Source organism: Chrysemys picta, chromosome 4, assembly GCF_011386835.1.
Source record: "Chrysemys picta bellii isolate R12L10 chromosome 4, ASM1138683v2, whole genome shotgun sequence".
Classification (NCBI taxonomy): domain Eukaryota; kingdom Metazoa; phylum Chordata; order Testudines; family Emydidae; genus Chrysemys; species Chrysemys picta.
This window is the reverse complement of record NC_088794.1, coordinates 126,981,257-127,000,609: the sequence shown is the minus strand read 5'-3', so window position 1 is coordinate 127,000,609 and position 19,353 is coordinate 126,981,257. Positions and strand designations below refer to the sequence as shown.

The 19,353-nt window shown below is 47.7% G+C and overlaps 2 protein-coding genes across 23 annotated transcripts in view; one reads left to right on the top strand and one right to left on the bottom strand.

The window, feature by feature from the left end:
* Positions 1-594, bottom strand: part of CCDC197 (coiled-coil domain containing 197) — a 45,111-nt gene extending 44,517 nt beyond the window's left edge. For 3 of the 7 annotated variants that reach the window (XM_005307481.5, XM_005307483.5, XM_005307484.5), the window contains exon 1: positions 176-576. The gene's annotated coding sequence lies outside the window, so the exon portion shown is untranslated. Of the gene's footprint in view, positions 1-175 lie in introns of all 7 variants that reach the window. The other 4 variants (XM_065593530.1, XM_042858662.2, XM_065593532.1 and 1 more) reach the window with 4 other exon arrangements.
* Positions 1-19,353, top strand: part of ASB2 (ankyrin repeat and SOCS box containing 2) — a 38,106-nt gene that overhangs the window by 2,518 nt on the left and 16,235 nt on the right. For 5 of the 16 annotated variants that reach the window (XR_006176503.2, XR_010600739.1, XR_010600740.1 and 2 more), the window contains exons 1-7: positions 780-2,460; positions 5,462-5,726; positions 7,442-7,534; positions 9,891-10,057; positions 12,571-12,726; positions 14,774-15,019; positions 18,956-19,127. Coding sequence is in view for 10 of the 16 variants with exons in the window: in XM_042858661.2 (XP_042714595.2) it covers positions 2,409-2,460; positions 5,462-5,726; positions 7,442-7,534; positions 9,891-10,057; positions 12,571-12,726; positions 14,774-15,019; positions 18,956-19,127 (1,151 nt within the window). In the remaining 6 variants the exon portion in view is untranslated. Of the gene's footprint in view, positions 1-779; positions 2,461-5,438; positions 5,727-7,441; positions 7,535-9,890; positions 10,058-12,570; positions 12,727-14,773; positions 15,020-18,955; positions 19,128-19,353 lie in introns of those variants that run through there. The other 11 variants (XR_010600737.1, XM_065593528.1, XM_008165755.4 and 8 more) reach the window with 6 other exon arrangements.

Sequence of the window (19,353 nt, the reverse complement as noted above, 5' to 3'; positions counted from 1 at the left end):
CCTAGTCACAAAGAGTTTTGATGGCACTAATTTCCCTTGCAGTGGATGGGGAATATTCAGTTTATAGCATATTAATCCAGGGGGCATTCATAACGTCATTTTGGTAGCTCACCACTAAATGAAGGCAGCTCAGCTACATACCAGAAAAGCATTGTGAGGGGGAACAGTAACTTACCAGCTCTTGTGTGGCAGTAGACTGCAGGTTGGCCGGGTGCTCCGGTCTGTACAAAGAGAGAGGAAGGCATGCTTCTTGCCTCAGCAGACTTAGTTCAGATACACAATACACCTGCTGCCCAGTCTCAAAATGGAGCACTTTTGTTTTCTATCTTTGGTGGATTCTTGCTTAACTAGTTCTCAGGAGAAGTGTGTGTCCAGGCAGGATTTGGATAAAGGTTGTCATTTGCTGGTGCACAAAACAGGGAGACTGTTCCGAGCACAAGGCACACCATGGGAGCAGGCACATGGGCCAAGATTTTCAAAACTGGGGATGCCTCAAAGTTAGGCAGGTTTACAATTCCAGACACTCACTGAGGTGCCTACGTAAGGACAATAGTAGTCTAACTTGAGGCACCTGTGCCTGAAACCCTTGGCCACAGACAGGAGCTTGAGAAGGGTGCAGAGCGGGCAGCAGATGGAGGGGGTGGACTGGTTTGAGCAATGGGAGCCAGAGCGGGAGGAAGAAGATAAGAGAGCAAAAGAGAGGAGGAGTGGAGTTATGCGGAGTGGAGTGAGTTATGCAGAGTGGAGTTATGCGGAGTGGAGTTATGCAGAGCCTTCTGGGTCCAAACCCTACCCATAGGCTGTGGGCGCAGAAGGCCCCTGACACAGCTGAACTGGCATGATTCCACTACATGGGGAGATCAGCATGTCTGCACAGCAGATCATGCACACTCTTTGTGCCAGAGCTAACTCTCTGGGGGCAGGATGGCGACAGGCAGAATTTGGGGCAGGCTGGGGTTGGAACATCCAATGCTATGATGATTCTCGCAAAAGAGGCATGATATGGAGCCTATTCCAACCCTTATGCTGGAGTTGAATGGAAAAAAAGGATTCCTCCCCACCTCCCCCTCTGAAGGGCCCCAGCATCTAATCAAGTTACTTAGAGCTGGGCCGGGGTTACTTTGGGATTGTTCATAGTTATTTGTTTGTTTAGCAAGGACAATATAGCTCGTGTCTAGTGACGCAGGATTGAAAGCGCCTACTTGTTTGGTTATGATGACACCTCTGCCTTAGTATGCAGTTGTCCGGTGAAAATGTGACCTCGCTTTCAGAGCCCTGGATGTGCGTGAAAATAGAGACCTATTAGCAGAGAATGAGTGAGACTCAAATCTGGACTCTCATCGATAAGGAATCGGAATGTCACGACTTTCTGTTACTTTGAGCCTGTCTGAAAATCCCTAGAAGTCAGGAATTTGGCTTTGGCTCCCTCGTCCTTGGTCCTGCGAGTTAGATGAGAGAAACATGACTTACTAGTAAAAAAACTCTCTCTATTTTGGGCCCCATACCATTTCTCTCTGCAGGATGAGTCAGCGGTTGGAGCCGCTGCCAACGCTGTTGTTTCTGCACTCGCTGGGACTCTTGTCATAATATTTAGATAAGGGGAGAGCACCGATATGGATTTTTTTGCAAGTGGGTGGGATTGCTTAAGAGAGAAAATAAGAGTCATCCCAAAATTCACGATCCCATATACCCCCCATTACACACTCTGCAGGTGATGAAACAAAAGAAAAAGGGGGAGAGGGACACTAAGAAATTACCTTCCTGTCTAGGTTGTATGAGGCTTTCGATCATACAGAATGCCATCCAGCTACTTTGCCATGTGCAGTCAGACAACGCGGTCTCCATACATCCACAGCACACAGACACCAGCTGCCAAGCAAATACAGTGGATGATGGAGTGTAAAACAGCAGAGCAACATGTCAGGAGTTCAACCAGCCCAGGGGCAAAGAGAGCCATTGGGGAAGGTCTGGGTCATGGTACTTGGCTTGTCTGTGGCACTAATGTCAAAGCCTGGATAGGTGGCTGAGAAGGGAGGAAGGGCCACTGTGGCTCTGTTCCTGGAGCTATCAGCTGTTTGGTGGCTTGGCACAGATCCCTTGGCTGCATAGGGGTCGTAGCACTGGCCTAAGGCTGTCACTGCCTGCATGCCAGCTATCACTGAAGACAATAATCAAATATCAGCCTTGTGAGATCTGGCATAAAACAGGGTTGAAGAACTTCAAGCCTCCAACCTTTTACTTAGACAACTGTTGTGAGGTACAGCTTACATATTGTACCCCTTAATAGTCAAATTACCACTCCAGGCATGATCTAATACATACAACATTAAGGTGACTCTCCACCCTTAATTTTCCCTCTTTTGCTTCTGTGGTGCTTGGAGTCTGAGATCAGTGCAGGCAGTAACCACATGTGTTATATACCCCGTGGAACTTTGCATAGCAGGAGAAATGAGAATAAAGGTGAGTCCTTAAATCTACATTTCCTTGCTTTTGTAGGTTTTACTCAGGCTCTTACATTTTCTTTCAATTCTTCAAAGACAGTTCCACTGATTTTTTTTAATGGTAATCAGAGAAAACATCCTACCTCTCAATGGAAATATGAATGAAGACTATCTTCACAGGCTTTGACTCAACCCTCTACCACTGTAAAATCGAGCATCAGAGCTGTCTCCTCTGCCCTACAGACAACATCTGTAAAGGTAGTTTAGAGCAGTGGTAACATATTGTAGCTGGAACATGAGATACTCTAAGCTCCTGGGACCATAGTGATATGCCTGTGTGCCTGGCTCTGATGCACCACTGCTGCTCACGTTCCATGCATCTGTACTTGCCATAACTCCTACCAGAGGGTTATGTTCTCCACTAGCTGCAGTCTAGTGATCCAGAGATCGAAATGGAGAGTGCGCAGTTACACAGGGGGCTGGCAGAGCAGAGTTCTTAGTCTAGTAAACTGGCACAGACACCTAGGGTGATTGGGAATGAATGGTGGTCTAGAGCAACAAAAGGTTATATATCAGAGGGGTAGCCGTGTTAGTCTGTATCCACAAAAACAACAAGGAGTCCGGTGGCACCTTAAAAACTAACAAATATGTTAGTCTTTAAGGAGCCACCGGACTCCTCGTTGTTTTTTTAAAAGGTTATATGACTCCCTACAGAGTGTGAGTGAGAGAGAGAGACTCTGGGGTGGGGTGTGGGGGGCATTTTACAGTGTGCTTAGCGCAGTACAAATGCTACAGGTCTGTCAGTGCCTGACATCCCTCCCAAGAACCCAGGCTGTTCTCTTCTGTTAGACCTTGCTTTACATAGGGTTACCATACGTCCGGATTTTCCCGGACATGTCCGGCTTTTGGGGGCTCAAATCCCCGTCCGGGGGGAAATCCCCAAAAGCCGGGCATGTCCGGGAAAATCGGGAGGGCTCTTTGGCCGGGGCCGCGGGGCCAGGGGCATGGTGCCGAGCCCGGCCGGGCGCGCGGTGCCGGGCCGGGGTCGCAGTGCCGGTCCGGGGTGGGCGCGGGGCCGGGCGGGGAGCCGGGGGCGCGGTGCCGGTCCGGGGGGTCCGTGGGGCCGCGAGCCGGGGGCTCCGCTGGGCCGCGGGGTCCGCTGGGCCGGGAGGTCCGCTGGGCCGCGAGCCGGGGGGTCCGCGGGGCCGGGGGCCAGTCCGGGCCCGCAGGGCCGCGAGCCGGGGGGGCCGGGGGCTCCGCTGGGCCGCGGGGCCGGGAGCCGGGGGGGTCCGCGGGGCCGGGAGCCGGGGGGGCCGCGGGGCCGGGAGGTCCGCTGGGCCGCGAGCCGGGGGCTCCGCTGGGCCGCGGGGCCGGGGGGGGCCGGGGGCTCCGCTGGGCCAGGAGGGTCCGCTGGGCCGCGGGGTCCGCGGGGCCGGGAGCCGGGGGGGTCCGCTGGGCCGCGGGGTCCGCTGGGCCGGGGGGTCCGCGGGGCCCGCAGGGCCGGGAGCCGGAGGGGTCCGGGGGGTCCGCTGGGCCGGGGGGTCCGCGGGGCCGGGAGCCGGGGGGGCCGGGGGCCAGTCCGGGCCCGCGGGGCCGGGAGCCGCGGGGTCCGCTGGGCCGGGAGGTCCGCGGGGCCGGGAGCCGGGGGGGTCCGCTGGGCCGCGGGGTCCGCGGGGCCGGGAGCCGGGGGGGGGTCCGCTGGGCCGCGGGGTCCGCTGGGCCGGGGGGGCCGCGAGCCGGGGGGGCCGCGGGGCCGGGGGGGCCGCGGGGCCGGGAGCCGGGGGGTGCGCCGGGCCGGCAGTGCTGGGCGGGCCGGGGGTGGTGGGCCGGGGCCGGCACCCCAGGGCCCGAGCCGACCCAGGCTGGCCGCCTCCATGGGGCCAGCCTGGGCCGCGCCTCCTCCCCCCACACCACCCCTTACCTGCTACAGGCTTCCCGACTCAAATTTCGCGGAAGCAGGGGAGGGGGCGGAGACTTCGGGAGGGGGCGGAGTTGGGGCGGGGGCGGGGGCGGGGCTGGGGCTCCTGGGGGTGTCCTCCATTTGGAGGCACAAAATATGGTAACCCTACTTTACAAATGTGACTCCTCACAGTCATTTTGAGCTAGCCTGTTATTTTGCTTATGGCGGTGTACAAAATATACCGTACCTGCAGAGAGTGAATGCAAAGCAGGCATCAATCACTGCCATTCCAATTGGGTAGCATTTTACACCCTCTTTGCACACGTGTAAATGAGTGCACAAGGTGGGGGGCAGCAGAGAATCAGCCCTTGTGTCTGCACAGCCCTGAAAAGCCGGGGATTTAGCACAGGCCAGGGGTGAGTGACCAACCGGAACATGGGCCTGCAGAAGTGCTGCTGTCAGGAGAGGGAGCAGACACACAGAAGTGAAACTGATAGTCTCTTTTTGCTGTTCAAGCTGAGCGCACTACAGAAAGTAACCTAATAGCGTAAAGGGTGAAAAGGGCCTGGCAGGCCAGATCCTCAGCTAACGGGATTAACTCCATTGAAATCAACAGTTATCTTGCTTTACACCATCTGGGGATCTGGCCCAGCAACTTCCATCTTCAATAAGCAAAGACAAGTAGGACAGTAACACAGAGGGGGACGTGTTAATGTTTTCTCTGATTCATTTTTAAACTGACAGTGTTCTCTTACTCCCTTGGGGGATTTCCACTACATCTTATTGCCCAGAAGTGCCCTAACCTGAAGGAAGCAGAAGAAAGTATGCTTTACTCACTTGTAACTTCTCCCACTTAGCAAGAGATAAATTAGCTGGGTCCGCGAGGTGCAATTATTATAAGAGGGCTAAAAGAGAAAAAGAGAAATCAGGCCCATTACGTTTAAATGTCGCCTCCAGTGGATTCGCTAAAATGTGTTTTCTCCTCAACTGAAAATATGCTACAGACTCCTGGTCAGCATAAGTCAAGTTACAGATCTGACCCTGGACACAAGATGGTTGAATGTCGCTTCACATTTTCAAAATTTTGATTTTTACAGTTTCTTCTTATCCCCTGGACTAGGCAGGCAGAAGATGGCTACAAAGATTACGGCCACAACAAACACCCAAAGAGAAACAATAGGTCATGAGGAGTACAGTCTGTACAGTAGCATGAGTGAAGACGAGCTTATTCAACTGGCCATAGAACAGAGCCTGACAGAAGATCCCTCAGGTCAGTCAGCTGCCCAGAGTCATCAGAAATCAGTCATGACAGCCCCAGGAGAGCCACCTACGTTGACGCGTCCTTGCTCTCATAATCCACCACACCAGATCAATCCTTGGCATAGGTGAGTGTGTGGGGCCTTCATAAAGCCCCATTGAAAAATGGTTTTCCAGACAGTTTTACAAAACAGCACGGAAACTCATTTAACAGATCAGCTTGTAATGAATTTACAATGGTCAGCTTCTGATCTCATTGCCACTGGAGTCAGTGGCATTACTCTGGCATGGCACCACTGTCAATTGGATTAGAACTTGGGCCCGAATGTCTGCTAAAAGTTGTGTATCTGTGCAAAACACTGGACCAGTCCTGCAACCTTTTCTTACCTAAAGAGTCCTCACTCAGGTGGCAGCCTCCTTGCTCCGCAGGGAACAGAGGGCTTTCCTGAGTTAGTTCTGTTCAGGTGAGGCTTGCAGAATTTTTATGAAAAAATGTGGAAAGGTTCTGATTTTTCCCCACACACAAAAGAACCAAACTATGTATATAAAACACACGGCTATAAACATGACTGAGGTGTCACAAACATATTGCTTTTGTTTACTTAGGCACAAATTCTGAGCTCACGGACACCCAGGTGCACCAGAGTAACTCCACATCTAGGCAGACCCCTCTTCCCACACAATGTCACACTCAGTGCCGACGCCTAAGCACCCCACTGGGTTACAGGAACCTGCCATTTTCAAAAGCAAACATTTTTGATTTTCATTTTTAAAAATGAAAAATTCTCAAAAAAGATGGAAAAGTTCATTTAAAAAAATGCTACAAAAAATCAAATAATCAAAAAATAAAAGGTGCATTTCACACCCTGCAAAAGAACAACAATTTTTATATATTTTGTGTATTTTTGACAGCTCTAATTGTAATCTTATGATGACCAATTTATTACAGGCCCCCAAACAATGTGATGGGTGTCATATATACACAGAGTGAAATCCTGGCAACATTTCCATTGATTTCAATGGGGCCAGGATTGTACCCACTGTGATTGTTGTAGTATTACAAGATCTGGTGGAGGTACTTCTGTATGGCGCCTGATATACGATCTGTTGTGGGGCCTGGTCATGTTGCTTAGCATAGGGTCTGAAATGGGGATCTGATATGGGGCAGGTTAAGGGCAGATCTGTCAGCTTTGGCCCTGTACTCCGAAGTGTCCCTTGCCACCTGCTGATTTTAGCACAGGATAGCATCTGCTGCCTTGCATACTGACTGGTGCTCTCCCACCTCTGCCTGAGCTCAGCAGTTTAGAGCTCCCGTGCTCTGCAAGGGCACAGCCTGCCCACCCTATAACTAGGCAGGTATGGAAGCCTGCAGGAAGGTTTGTGGCCCTAGGTTTTTAGCTGGCCTAGGACCTTGGTAGGGTAAGGTCCAGCATGAGGCCTGTTCCTGAATGCACAGTGCTAATGACCCTATTTCAACCCCTCACCAGACTTCCTCATCTGACTGTGCTCTCAGATCCTCCTTTCCTTGAGGTGAAGAATGTCATCTAGCTCTGTATCTTCCTCCTGTCTAGTGTGGGGAGGTTAACCTCAGTGTTGTCTTATATGGTCATTCAAATCCCCTGACACTTCCTCAGTGGGCCAAAAATAATCCAGAGCTGAGAGAGCAGCTGAGTTCTGCACAGAGCAAGCTGTGGCCATCTGCTTTCATTCAAAGCCCCGGCAGCAGGCTCCTTCTCTCTCTGTCCCTCTTTCTGCTCCTGCCTTTAGTAAGGGGCCCGAAAATGACCTGTTTCTCCTATTCAGAGTATTTCTCTTTATTTCATTCGTGCCATCGCTACTCCAGGTTGGCAGCCCAGACCGGAGGCCAAGTTCCAGGGTCATCTTGGGGGGTCAGACGAAGGTACGACGGCAGCCTGTTCATCACCCCCCAGCCTGTGTAAGTGTCTCTGTCTCACTGTGTCTTGCTCCAAATTAGCCTTGTTGTCTGTCTGCCCTCACTAGCCAGCTGGAGGCTTTTGGGTGGTGGGGGTTGTGGCGTTATGTGTGTCGGGAGGAATGCATAGAACTGCCTGAGGGAATCTTATTCATTTCCTCCCTCCTCCACCCTGCCTGCCCTCCCCTGCCTGCCCCCAAGCCCCCTACACACACTCAGTCACTCCTGGGCTATTCAGCCCTACAGACCCCCCGCACTCTACTGCATGTGTGCAGGCTTCTGTGGGTCCCTAGACAGCACTGAGATGGCAGGGGAGAGAGGAAAAGGGATGTGTGTGTTGTGGTTTATTTATACACGCTGGCTTCCATGTAGCAATCACAACTGAATCAGGCGGGTGTTATTTTTAACTGCATCTGTATGAAGTTCAGAGGTAGAGCCTGGGAAACAGGAACATAAACACATCAAGTGGCATCAAATCTGAGTGAAGAAGCCTGATCCTTGTCAGTGTGCTTGGTCAATGTCTTCAGGACAGCGTGAGTCTCATCTGGTCACTGTACAGGGCTCCTACGTGCAGGGGTACATGTCCTCTCCCACGCTCTCAAGAGGGGCCGTGACATTCCTCCTCGCAGGCTGTGGCTCTTACCCCAAAGGGGAAGCTGCCATTGCAGGCTGGACTTCCTTTTGAAAGAGCGTAAATGTGCTTGGCTGAGTACAGCTACTGTTGGGGGAAACTGCTGGATAGGTTAGATAGAGAGATCAGACAGGGAAGATGAAACAGGGGGAGGAGACCAAACTGTGCCCATACTCCTGTGAAAGAGCTGGGGGGAGGGAGAACACCTGCATGGTGTCTGCATGTCCCAGGCACAATGCCTGGGAGGATGTGTCGAGGAGAGTGCACTGAGCACTCACTGCAGAAAGGGGCAACCTAAATTACCCTGCCCACCTGCTTGTGGGTGCTAGCAGGAATGTGACTGGATATGTGTATGTGTGGGAGCCTTGGTCACACCCCCAGTTAAGCTGGCCAAGCCCTTACAAACCCCCATACGCTCAGGGAGAGCCAGTAGCATCATTCTGCCTGGGGCCTGAATGGAGTGCTGGGAAGAGAAGATGCTTCCTGCACCGTTTGTGCTCCTGCCCACCTGCTCTGGACTACTCAGAATAGACCCCCTCCCTAATCGCTCTTGCAGTGGGAATTCAGCCACCTGCTACCTGCCTTAGAGATGCAGTAGCAGTTCACAAGATTCAGATGTATTTTAAAAAACTGCCCGCTTCCTCCCTGCTCCCGCTGCAGAAGTTGTCGTGTTTCTGACAGAATCCAAGCAGCAGAGTGTTTATTTTTTTATACTGACCAGCTGTGCTGCAGGCCAATCACACAAGGGCTCCAGTGTGACACTCGTTAAACGTGCAGGCTGTAGCGGAGTCTGCTTGGCTAAAGCAGGTAGGGCCTGGTCCAGCAAACCCATTACTCACACCAGTAGTTTTTATTCAAAGAACTACTCATGGGAATGAAGACTACTCACCTGGGTGAGGGATTTTCAGGAAGGTGTCTTTAGGGATTTTCTAAAGAGCTAAGGGGCAGATTTTCAAGAGCTCAGATACCATATAGGTACTTTAAAAAGGACCAGTTTTTCCACAACTGTTCAGCTTTCAGCAGCTCCCATTGTGATTCCTACAGACAGAATTTCAAAGGAACACAACATCCAACATTCTGAAAATCTGGCCACATATTTTGGTGCCGAAGCAGAAGCTGAGCATTTTTTAATACCTAGTCCTTCCTGTGTCATGTTTGGAGTTTCATTGGGGTGGACAGCTTTTCTCTTCCACTCCTTAATTCAATGGAGGTGAGTTCAGATCATTACACAAAGGTTCAGGTGTTGATCTGAATTACATCACTGACTTCTGAGAAACTAGACCAGCTATCTTCCCAGAATAGACTCTCTTGTGAGGTTCCCAGCACTTCCTGCTTTCCAGAAATACCACAAGAACAATCTCTCATGGTATTTCAGCATTTCTACTTCTGGGCTCATTTCTTGTACACAATTAAACAAACTTGTTCAAACCTCAGAAAAGTTTGGTGCAGGTTAGGTGTGAGTTTGGAGAGAAGCATTGGAAAGAGGTTTCTGGACAGGTTTGACCATCCCGAGTTACCTTTTAGAGGAAAGCAGTATATGTGAATAGAATCACATAGTCCTATAGCACTAGTGTCCATTGCAGCCAGTGCACCCCAGAGCCACCAAAATCTTGCCATTTTAGTTTGCATAGGTGGGCCCTAGGCTTTCACAGTCATTCTTGGTTGATGCTGTAAAAAGCTTTACTGTAACGCTGCAAAATGTAATTGATTTTCAACATTGTTTTAAAGAGAGCTGGATCCTGTAGTGGAAGCAATCAAGGAAGGAGATGAAAGTGCCCTGCTCAATATGATGAAATCAGGGAAGAACCTTTCCGAACCTAATAAGGATGGATGGATACCACTGCACGAAGCTGCCTACTACGGCCAAGTAGGCTGCCTGAAAGTGTTGCAAAGAGGTTAGTAAAATAAAAACAACTGATTACAAATGGAAGAGAAACTAAAAATATCAGCCCCAAAGAAGAAAATATAACCACCCCCATGTTCTGTTCATGGCATACACACAGAGAGAGATAAATATTCTTGCTGAAAGGTTGCAGTGTAACACTGCTTTATTTCTTAGATAACACACAAGAACCTAAAACCAGAGGGGGACACAGAAGGCTGTTCCCTGAAATAGAGTGGCACAGCTCACTCCACCTTACTGTAGGCCAGCTGGCTGCAGACTGAGTGCTGCCAGGCCCGGATCACACACTTTCCTACAGAGCCCCATAGACAGCAAGCAGGATCAGGAAAAATCCTGAAATTTAACGTGACAAGCTACAATTTTAACAGAGTTTTCAGTACATCACACCAATCTTTGTTCAGTTCCTCGCAAAAAGACCCTTTACTCAAGCCTTGTGCATGTGTATGAATTTCACCCTATTTGAATAAGCAGCTTGCAGTCTGTACACAATAAATAACAGTTAAGATCTTAAGTGCTGAGAGATATCTATGCTATTCTGGGCTGATGTTGGCCTGCCGCATATTATCAGGTTAGGGTATAAAATAATGGTCTGGATCCGTGGTGGGCAACCTGCGGCCCATGGACCACACGCGGCCCATCAGGGTAATCCACTGGCGGGCCGCGAGACAGTTTGTTTACATTGACTGTCGGCAGGCACAGCCGCCCGCACTTCCAGTGGCTGCGGTTCACCATTCCCGGCCAATGGGAGCTGTGGGAAGCGGCAGCCAGCACATCCCTGTGGTCCATGCCGCTTCCTGCAGTTCCCATTTACACCTCAGCTGGTGTAAATCAATGTAACTCCAGAGAAGTCAGAGGAGCTACACCAATATACTCCAGCTGAAGATCAAGCCTGGCCTCTGTTTGCTAATAGTTAATAATGGGCTTCTGGTTTACTTTTGGTTTTGAGTTCCCATTGGAGAGCAGTTGCTCAATTGCTTTTCGAATCACCAGTAGCTATAGTCAACCTACATTTCTAACATTTTAACCTAATTTAGTGTCCAATTTATTGTTCTGTAACCTATTTTATAGTCAACCTACAGGATGATCTCAACCTACTTTGACTTTGTTTATTTGGGGGGAGGGGAAGGGACCCTGAAATATTTTGAAGAGTTAAAGTGCCTCAAAGAAGAAAATGCAGTGCAGATTTTGGGCATCACAACACATAGATCCAAACACTGGGCTCCAAGATGTCAAAGCAAAAGGCATGCTGGCTGCATACCCATGGTCAGCAGGAGCACTGCTCTGGGGTGCACTGGCTTATGCTCTAACCCCTCCAATTTATTTCTATTTCATCCAATAAAAGGCACTGTCAGCACTGGCAGATACAGGTTGCACCTTTCTGATCCTCATGCAGACTCCCGTCCTCTGCCTCCCCTTCCACTGAAGACAGCATCATCACCCTTCCCCCGGCTTTCCAGAGGGGCATGGCAGCTTTACATTGTGGCTGGGACTTCACAGGAGCCTCACCAGCAGAGTATGCCCAAGGGCTGCCCTGAGTCACCCTGTTCTCAGGGAACACGCTGGTCACATCTTGCTCCTAGCCAGTGCCAGTCACCTTCGCGGCTTGTGCTGATTGCTTATGAGCTCCTCAGTGAGAGGAGCTGGATTACAGACACTCTATGCAGTAGCATGGCAAATTTTCCACCCCTCTGGGTCCTGGATTACCCCAGCAGAGATGGGCTAGAGATGGGCCTGAGTCATGATGTTTACATCCAGATTTGGCTCCATAGCCAAACTTCCCCCAAAGCTCAGGGGTGTTCAGATTTGGTGTTTCACTTTATCCCACGTACAGGCAGGCCCAGGCCCAAGTCCTGAACTTTGAATCCTCATCTGTACCTGATCTGCACTTCGAGGGGCTCGGTTGTTGTGTTCTGCTTCAGATCCATCGCTAACATGTTGGTTAATTACTCCATCAGTGCGATAAGGTGCCTCTTACTGATAACCAGAAAATGCATCACCTCTAAGGCTGAGTGTTAGCCAGCATGTATTGCTATGACTGTCTAAATGCAGGCCAGCTGTATAGATGAAAGCAATTTAATGTGTCAGCAAACTCACTGATGCAATTTTTACTGCAGCATTGATTTCTGATGCCATATTTACTGCAATGTTAATATCTGGAGTGATATGTAACGTCAAGTGATTTTATTTTCCTCTTTTTAAAAATGTTTCTTATCAGAGAGTTTTTGGTGGTTTTGCAGAGAATCCTGGAATCTGATCTGGATGGCATGGCAAAGCTATCTCTTGGGTAATTTCCTAGCATTTGGTGTTTCATGTTTGAAATCATCATAGGAATGTAAGGCTGGAAGGGACCTCAAGTCACCTAGTTCATCCTCACCACACTGAGACAGGACCAAGTATACTTAGATCATCCCTGCCCCAAAATGATTAGCAACGGCGTTCACAGTCTCAGAGTTAGACAACATGTGCTATATGCCTTACTAACTATGAACAATGACATCTCATTAGCATACCCTGGAACCACTGATCAGCGTACGCTTCAGGAAGAGACAGCGCTGTACATAGCAACAAGCAGGGGAAACCTGGACTGTCTACTTTCTTTGCTGCAAGCCGGGGCTGAACCTGATATTACAAACAAGTCCAGGGAGACTCCACTCTATAAAGGTAAATGGCCTGATTTTCAGAGATGCTGAGCCCCCTAGATTTCAACTGAAGTGGCAGGTGCTCAGCACCTCCGAAGATCAAGCCCATGTTGTTTCTATATGAGTATGTATGTGTCTTTTTAAATACAAAATTCAAAGCACCTATTAGATATCAGCGCAAAAATAACCAAGAAGATGTCAGTCATTCACTTATAGTGTGGGCAAAGGCACAAATGTACAGGCTTTGTGTTGAGAACACTTTATTCAGCAAAACCACACAAAATCCATGGAATCAGAGTTTGGAGAAGGAAAAGTTCTCTTAGGTCATCAGGTCCATCTCCCTGTGAATGGATGGTTCCCCACGGCACTTTCTGTAGTGCTCTGTCTAGTGCCCATGGTACTCTTTCTAGTGCTCTGGCTAGCCTAGTCTTAAATGTATAGGCTCAGATTTTACAAAGTGGCCACTCTCTTTGAGTGCCTGGATTTATGGACACCCAACTTGACACTGGATTTTGAAACTCTGGCCCAAAATAGGCTACCAGATTTAAGGGACTGTTTCACTTTTCAATAAATATAAAAGATGGGCCAAAACATAGCATATGGAAGCACATCCAGCCTGGGAAAACTGTTACAAAAATTTACTAGCCTCAACACAAAATCTGCTTGCCCACAGGTGGCAGTATATTACCCAGGCAGTGTATTACCTGTTTCTTGGTGGGTCCCTTTAAATTTCCTGGCACCAGCTTCGCTGGGCATGTTTGCCAAAGTCTTTCAAAGTCAAAATGATCTTAAACTCAAACTTTGATAACCAACAGATTTCTTCCCAGTGCTCCTCCTGGCTGGAAGCATTTCTCACTTCTCTTCCAAGGCCTGGCAAGGAGAACTCAGGTCACTCCTGCTCCTTCTGGGAGTGGGGTTGAAGGATTACTAGCAGAACAATCTTTCCCTCTGCCTTATGTGATGCCCTTCTTCCAGGGTTTTATTTTAACTGGTTGGAGGCTTGATTGGGAGAGAAAGGAGCATTGCCCCACCCTTCATTACAAGGCTCCTTAAAAAGACAGTCATATCTTCTCATATCTTACCTCAGGACCTCTTTCACTCTGCCCACATCTGTCCCTGCTGCTCCCAGGGTTTTTATACAGTTGAAGCTACTTGGAATGGGGTAGCCTGGATCTTTCCCCTCCCTAATTCCTCTTTCCTTAAAGGGCCAGCATACCCTGTTACACTCATCCTCTACCATGATGATAAAAAAATTACTTACCTTTTGGAATGTGGGTGAGCTGAATTTTGCAAAGCTGCCATGGATAGATAATTGCTGTAATGTCAGGTCAGATAGTCCACTCTCAATGCATGTGAATGACATGCATTAATGATAGTGGGAGCTGTACCCACTCATCAAGGAAAGAATCAACCCACAGGAGAAATGATGGCATCATGAAGAATTATACTTTGGCTTACAAAGACATTGCCATTGTACTGTCCTAGCCCATATCAACATGTGATGTACAATACATTATGGCCAGAGCTTGGAAAAGTGGCCTGTGATCATAGGCACTGACTCCATGAGTGCTCCAGGGCTGGAGCACCCATAGAAAAAATGAGTGGGTCCTTAAAACCCACCAGCAGCCATCTCCCCCCACCTCAGTGCCTCCCGGATGCCGGCGGCCCCACCGATCAACTTCTCCCCCTCCCTCCCAGCGCCTCTGCCCACCAGGGATCAGCTGTTCCACGGCATGCAGGAGGCGCTGGGAAGGAGAGGGAAGAGCGGAAATGGGACACGCTCCAGGGAGGGAGTGGAACTGAGTGGGAAGAAGCAGGGCAGGGGCGGAGTGGGGGCAGGAAGAAGCAGGGTGGGGGTGGAGGCTTGAGGGAAGGGGTGGCGTGGGAGCGGGGTCAGGGGAGGACTGGGGTTGAGCACCCCCGGGGCAAAGAAGAAGCAAGCGTCTGTGCCTGTGATTCTAGGTACCTCAGGTTCTAGCGTGTTGTAATGGGCACCCAGAACTGCGGCACCCAGAGTTAGTGGCCTCTTGAAAAGTTTGGCCTAAATGACCTGCCTTTTGTTAAAACAGCCTGTGAACGCAAAAACATCGAAGCTGTAAGGATGCTGGTGCAGTACAATGCCGATGCAAACCACCGGTGCAATCGGGGATGGACTGCTCTCCATGAGGCCGTTTCTCGGAATGACATAGAAATAATTGATATCCTGATCAAAGGGGGAGCCAAGATTGAAAGCAAGAACACCTATGGGATCACCTCTTTATTTGTAGCTGCCGAGGGTGGGCAGTTAGATGCTTTGCGATACCTTGCCAAGTGTGGTGAGTACAGTGGTGCTGTTCATTTGCCTTATATATTATGGCCTAAATATTCAAAAGTATCCACTAATTTTGGTTGGCTCAGTTTTTCAGTAACCAACTGGAGACAAGGCCTAGTTTTCAGAGGTGGTGAACATCTGTTGTTCCCTGAAAGCTTCTAGCAAGAACAGTCCACATGGGTTTAGAATACAGGTGCACAATGATTGTGCTTCTTCAGTATCAATGGTCACTCAATTTAGAAGCAATTTGGTGCCCTTACTTTGTGCAGCAATGATAACACAACAGTTTTCATGACTGTCACTGTACATGTGTATCCTAAAAATCCAGTGACAGAAGAATAAGTCACAGACAGGGAAAGATAAGAATAAGGTCAGAGTTAAATGTTAGCCAAGCATGGTCTGCTCATGAATATTCAATAAGATATGACTTGGGCAAAGCTAGTTCTCCTCAAATATTGTATCACTTTGTCCTGTTTCCCATAATGTTGAAGGTTCACAGTATGCAGTGCTGTTGTAGCCATGTCAGGATATTGCAGAGACAAGGTGGGTGAGGTAATATCTTTTATTGGATCAACTTCTGAAGTAAAATAAATAGATATTACTTCATCCACCTTGTCTCTCAGAAGGTCACAGGGAAGATATTCCAGAAACAATTTTTTTCCATGGTCTAGGGACTCCCTCTTGTGGCGTAGGGTAGTTCACTGAGGCTCTATTAGCAAAAACAATAAGAAGTCCTTGTGGCACCTTAGAGACTAACACATTTATTTAGGCATAAGCTTTCGTGGGCTATAACCCACTTCATCAGATGCTTGGAGTGGAAAATACAGGAGCAGGTATAAATACATGAAAGGATGGGATTTGCCTTACCAAGTGTGAGGGCAGTCTAACAAGACAATTCAATTAACAGCAGGATACCAAGGAAGGAAAAATAACTTTTGAAGTGGTAATGAGAGTGGCCCATTTCAGACAGTTGACAAGAAGATGTGAGTAACAGTAGGGGGAAATTAGTATTGGGGAAATTAGGTTTAGGCTTTGTAATGACCCAACCACTTCCAGTCTTTATTCAGGCCTAATCTGATGGTTTCCAGTTTGCAAATTAATTCCAGTTCTGCAGTTTCACATTGGAGTCTGTTTCTGAAGTTTTTTTGTTGAAGAATTGCCACTCTTAGGTCTGTTACTGAGTGACCAGAGAGATTGAAGTGTTCTCCTACTGCATTTTTGAATGTTATGAATCCTGATGTCAGATTTGTGTCCATTTATTCTTGTAGCTTTTAGCCATAGCCCTTGAGTAGGAGTTATGGAGCCACAGGTCTCCAGTGGGAGCAGTGAGGGGCACAAAGCCTCCTAGAGCTCCTCATCGTGCAGAGAAAGTGCAGCACTGTCCATCTGTAGGAGGGTGCAGCGTACACTCCCTTTCTCGGACAGCCAGCTCTGTTGGCTGACGAGGTGGTAGAAGGGACCTTAGCTTGGTTTCTTCCCTCCCTATCCCTTTTCAAGTGGCTTGTGCTCCAGAGGGCAAGGATCAGTCTTGGAAATCTATGTGATTTTTGTCCAACCCTTTAGCAAGGGGCACAGAGGGGAGAAGACTTCTTGTACCTTCCACACTTGTACACCTGCATTGGGGCTGGTTACCTCATTATCCCCATTTTACAGAAGGAGATACCATACTCACCATTCCCACCTCATAGGGGCACCAGGAGGATTAATGAGGAGGTGTTTGTAAATCACTTTGCGGTTGAAAAGCACTAAATAAGTTTATTAGTGTTGGGGGGGGGAGGATTTTAGAGTCCCTAGGTAAGGCCAAATCCTGCTCTCATTACTCATGTAAGGAGTTAGTCCCTTGGAAGTTATCAAGTCTATTGTTGTGAGTAAGGCAAGCAGGACATGGCCCAGGAAGAATGTATTTCTTAGTCAGTCAGAGGAAGAATAAGAATATTTTGATTCTCATAATGAGTCAAGAAGTCACATCTCATATTACTTCCGCCCCAGAAAGGCCTTTTAGAATCCAGCTCTCTCCTGTAGTCCCATGAGTCTTTGTGCTCACTTCTTCTCAGGTGGGTTCATAACCTTAAAATCTCTCCTACGCATGCACCAGAGCAGATTCCTGGCATGTCCTGATGCATGTAAAACCAACCCTTTGGCTTCACCACCCCTTACAAAGAAATGATAGCTTGGCCCCAGCAAATAAAGGGAGACCATGTCATTAATTTCCACAAATTTTATGTAGTTTATCAAATAATAATGAGCCAGATTTACACCAGCTGGGAATCAGACAATATGTGGTGGGCCTGATTCTCATTTACACTAAGGCCACTTACATCACTTTTGTCATGTAAAAGCACCTTAGAAGTGGATGCAAATATAATTTACTCCCACTCTGTCTCCTTTACACAGCCTCCTTCAATGAGAATAAGTAAATGAGTAAATGAGAATCAGGCCCAACATATAGAAATATATTGATGAAATAAGAACTAAACCACAATGAAGATAAGAAAAATCTCTAAAGAAAGATATGTGGTTGTAAAAATATAGACTGCAGTTATGGCTGATAGAGAACAAAAAAATATTGCTCGCTTTCCAGTTCACATTTTTCACAAGTCAGCTTTATGTGACATTGAAAACTAACCAGTTACTCCATCGTGCTTTAAACACTGATTTGAATATGATTTGTGGTTCAACTCAATTACATGTTAGTATGCCCTTAAAGTTCAATTTTGAGGAAAATCCAATAAAACTGCCCAATATTTTCAAGCCATAAAAGACCTGCTGAGAACCTCAGTAATAATATAATTGTTTTTTTACAATAAACAATGTTTGCCATAAATAAAAAAGAAAGATTTCATTTATTTCTCATTAAGAAAGTAGCCCTGTTTTGTGTTTTGTCATTGAAATTCTCCTGGTGTTTCGAGCTACAGTATCTTTAAATTGCCAAACAAAACACAGATGTTTCAGCTAGGGGGGAAATGTTCTCTTTGGCAGGGAGTTTTCATGCCCAAACAAAAGACTGATAGACTGTAGGGTTTTTTTGTTTTTTTGTTTTCCTTCTTATCAGAGTTTGGGAAGCAGAAAACCAATGGATTGTAATTCATTTTGGGATACCCATAGATCAGGCAGCCTGAAGGTGGAGTGGCACTGTGTATTACAATGGGAGCCCAGGTTTGGAAATTGACACAGGTTTTCAGGTCCTAAAACTGTGCCACAAAAATAACAACATTTCAATATGGTTGTGGCCCAACAATATTTGATCATGGTTTATTTTTGCTGGTGTGCACATTAAACCATGTAATGACTAGAGCTAGTCAAATAATGCAAAAAATAAAATCAAATGCAAAAACCCTACCATGTTACAGAATCATCTTTTAGCCTGGGTATATGCACAAGGATTAAAACATGGTTCTTCAACACAGGGTTATAAAACATAGGACTTTCTCTGTCCACGCAGGCAAGAGAAGGCCATGTTTTAACATGATTTCTCCTCAACCATATTTAAACATGGTAAAGAAAATGGGGTGGGTGGGGTTGGGCTTATGACCAGAATCTAACTGTAGACACCCTTTGTGGGTATTATCTTGTGAGTACTCCTGTTTAATCTCTCTTCCTATGTAGTGTATTACCAATTTTATGCAATGGTTTGTCCTTGGTGTACTGGCCGGCCCCAAGGAATACCCTGTTACACTCAGTCCCTAAGCACTGAGGAAAACATTTACCTCATTGCAAAAACACAGTGAAGAAGACATAAGCTGTTCTTTTATCGCCTTGCCCTCACTCTCACCCCAGCCCAGCAAATGGTGTTAGGGAAATATGAGCAATCAATTGGCCTTAATGGCAGTTTTGTAGTTGGAACCTTAGGCAAGTCATGGAGACTTGGGCTGTTGATCCAAAATATGTTACACCTGATTCTAGCCATTTAGCTCTTCAATTTTTTTTTTTGTGCTCCTAGGGGCTGATATCAACACCCAAGCCAGCGATAGTGCCTCTGCTCTTTATGAAGCCTGTAAAAATGGACATGAAAAGGTGGTGGAGTTTCTCTTGTCCCAAGGTGCAGATGCTAACAAAACCAATAAGGATGGTTTATTACCTCTTCATATAGCATCCAAAAAAGGCAATTATGAGTAAGTTTTTGGTGTGTTTTTAATCACTTTATTGTATCATTTCACTGTGTAGAAAGGAATTCAGATTTTTTGTTAAATTAATGGCCCAGATCCTCACAGTGTACATCAGTATATTAATGGTCCTATATTCACAGAGTTTGGGTTTCAAATACTAAACTCAAGGGTGTGTTTGTTGGGATGGTATGAGTCAGTCATAAGGCCTTCCCTTCCACACCAGGGATGGATC